The 3,357-nt window shown below is 38.1% G+C and overlaps 1 protein-coding gene across 3 annotated transcripts in view; it reads left to right on the forward strand.

The window, feature by feature from the left end:
• Window positions 1–3,357, forward strand: part of Phka1 (phosphorylase kinase regulatory subunit alpha 1) — a 191,536-nt gene that overhangs the window by 54,194 nt on the left and 133,985 nt on the right. For all 3 annotated transcript variants that reach the window (XM_023707093.1, XM_004646775.2, XM_023707094.1), the window contains exons 7-8: window positions 600–698; window positions 1,685–1,831. In XM_023707093.1, the coding sequence (XP_023562861.1) occupies window positions 600–698; window positions 1,685–1,831 (246 nt within the window). The remainder of the gene's footprint in view (window positions 1–599; window positions 699–1,684; window positions 1,832–3,357) is intronic.

The raw sequence follows: 3,357 nt of genomic DNA on the forward strand, positions 1-3,357 counted from the left end.
AAAATAAATCAACTGTAGTGTGATTCTAGGATATTAACATCTAGTTGGAAACTCAGCTATGTGGCTCTACCTACTGGCTGTTGCATTATCTTTACACCCACTCAACTTCTAGCATTTCCTGTGTGCTGTTATGTTAAGTGGATGTTCTCTGCCGAAGGAACAAAGTACCATAAATTCATGTGCCATATTCAAATTACTTTTTCATTGTGCCACTTGACTTGAGTTCTACAGACTCTCTCTTAACTTTCTTTAAGACGGTGTGGGAGGCGAAGAAAAGCTCACATGCCCCTGGGGAGATAGCTCAGTAGAATAAGTGCTTCCCTGGCAAACGCAAGGTCTTGAATTCAATCTCCAGTACCACAAAAAAAAGAGAATGTATTGTATTGTATTTTCTGTTTTGTCTATCACATTCAAAAGTGACATCATATGCATTAATAAAATCCTAGAGTACAGGAAAAAACATATCTTTTTGGCAGTGCTGATGATTAAATCAAGGTCTTGTGCATGCTAGGCAAGGGCTTTCCTGCTGAGTTAGGTCCTTTAACTCAGGGCTGTATAACTAACACTGAAACTGTCCTTTCTTCCATTTCTTCTCATAGGCAGCCTTGGAAGCACTAGATGAACTGGACCTATTTGGGGTGAAAGGTGGGCCCCAATCAGTTATCCATGTCCTTCCTGATGAAGTACAACACTGCCAGGTAAGAAAATAATAGACCATGCAAAAAATAAAAAAAAAAAAAAGAAAGAAAGAAAATAATAGACCATGTTATAGCCAATTTTATCCTTATCCAGATTCAAGCTTAGCAGGAACATTATATTAAAGAGAGCTGAAGGTATAATAAATCATGCGATTTATTGTCATGTGCCAACAAATGTCATTCTTAAGCATCCAATACTGTGATAAGCCCAAGAGCAGAAGCTATACGGTAAATCATAGTCCTGTTCTCTTACCTAAGGTTCTAAAAGAATTCCACCATAGTATATGAAATTTTCCATTGTTATCATATCAAGGGACTACAGTCTCTTCCTAAGAATATCCTTTTCCAAATACGCAGACAGAAAAACAGATAATTGTTTGAGTGTTGATAGTAGCTCTGAAACATTCTCATATCCCTGATTGCCTCTGGGTCAGATATTTGGAGACTGGACAGTTGGGTAAATGTGTACCTTAAGTGTTGTTTAGGAATATTCTTGGTATTGAATGATTAAAGTTTTTCTCGCTGGCACAATGAATCTTCTCTTTTTCTCCAGGCCCTGATTAGAGACCATTGGCATATTAGTGAATATCAACTCACCTAACTTGAAAATTTTCCATGGGAATAATATATGTCAGGGGCATAGGAGCTCAGCCTTCCCCATCCTGCTCTCAGCAGCTACATTTTATCTTAATTAGATCCTTCAATAGCTGCTAATGGAACAACAGGACTTTGGATGACATAATAATGGAAGAAGAGACTTTATGCACCAGCAGCTGCTTAAGAATCAAGATGGGGAAGCACTGAGAAAAGTATTAAGACAAGTGATAACTTACAAAACCAGCATGTTTTTAAGCTCTTGCTATTGCTATTTCAGAACTTTTCTTCTGAAAGATCTTCTTCCTCATAAATCTTTTGTAACTGAAGTTGCTAGTTTTACAGTGTTGAAGTATTTGGTAATGTATCATGTTTGACTTCCTTTCTCTTAGTCTATCCTTAATTCACTACTGCCCCGGGCTTCAACATCCAAAGAGGTTGATGCTAGCCTGCTCTCGGTGATTTCCTTCCCAGCCTTTGCTGTTGAGGACAGCCAGCTGGTGGAGCTCACAAAACAGGAGATCATCACCAAGCTCCAGGTGGGTCTATATGCTTTAAGGCTGGGAGATTTCTTAATCTTTTTTTATTTACCTATTTACCTATTTATTTGGTACATGATCTTGCTTTACAGCTCGGACTCGTAGTGATACTTCTGTTTCAGCCTCCCCAGTGCTGAGATTACAGCTGTGCACCACCATACCCAGTTTTGGGGGTCAGTAGGTATGGCATCCTTGAGGTGAAGCCGGTGCGTCATGTGGTTCCAGGGATCAAACCCAGGTCCTTGCACTTGCCAGTCAGGTGCTTAGACCGCTGAGCTATCTCCGTGGCCTAAGGCTGTGGTTTTAAGAGGAAATTTAGTGCCTTTGGGTACCTTACATATAATGTGCATCAGTGATTTCAAGAAATCTTTCATTTTTTAAGTTGTACTCTTCTGATCACTTTTTGAAAAGGCTGCTACTTTCCACAGTTAGTGCTGGTGCGAATGCTGAATTTTATATCTACTTGGGAAAATGGTTTGATAGTGTTTTACACATTTAAACATACACCTACTATGTGACCTAACAAACTGTCCCATAGATACCTGCCCTACAAAAATGAAAACTTAGGCTTACAGAGAAATCTCCATTCAAATATTTATAGAAGTTTTATTACAATTGCAAAAAAATAGAAACAAACTTCAGTAAAGAAATAGGTAGACAAATTACAAAGCATTCCAGTGAAAAACTATTCAACAATTCAAATGAACTACTGACTATGTGACAATATTGGTGATTCTTACATGTGTTTTGCTAAGAGAAAAAAAACACAAATGACCACATATTATATGATTCTACTCATATGACAGTCTGGAAAAGGCAAGACTAAAGGTGGGAAGAGATTAATGCTTTCTGGAAGTTGGGAGGAGATTGACTATAACAATGCAACACTGCAGAATGCTGAGGGTCATGGAGTAGCATTCTATGGAACTGTGCTGGTAGATTCATGACTCTGTGTAGTTTGTCAATACCCATAAGTAAATTTAAAAAATCAACCAACGTATGGGAAAAAATGAACTATCAACTGAAAAATGAGTCTAATTGCATTGCAAATTAATCATATAACTATACTAAAAGGGATGAAAAAAGGAGCTCAGAAAATTCTGTTTTGACTGGATATTGTAAGCCTAAACCCAAAAAACATGCACACTATTCTTCGGGGATTAACAGACTATAGCCTGTGAGCTGCCCAGTTGCTCTTGCACGGTTTTATTGGAGCACAATCCAGCTATGTTTATGTACCATGTACTGCTGCTTTCAAGGTACAGTAACAGGGCTGACTAGCTCCACTGGAGGCCATATGGCCTGGCAAACCTAAACTATTTACTATCTTGCCCTTTAAAAAAGTATTTACTAACTTTTGCTCAGGTTGATAAATTTGTTTCTCTTTTTTTCTCAAAGAATGGGTGTGTTGATAGAAAAAAGAACTCAGGAAAAGGAATATTGTGGGACTGTCCTGCTTCAAGGTTGTATATGGTGAGATTTTTGGACTTATGTGCAAACATGAGAAGCATAGAATTCTTTATCCT

The sequence above is a fragment of the Octodon degus genome, unplaced genomic scaffold, assembly GCF_000260255.1.
Source record: "Octodon degus isolate 3935 unplaced genomic scaffold, OctDeg1.0 scaffold00280, whole genome shotgun sequence".
NCBI classification, from domain to species: domain Eukaryota; kingdom Metazoa; phylum Chordata; class Mammalia; order Rodentia; family Octodontidae; genus Octodon; species Octodon degus.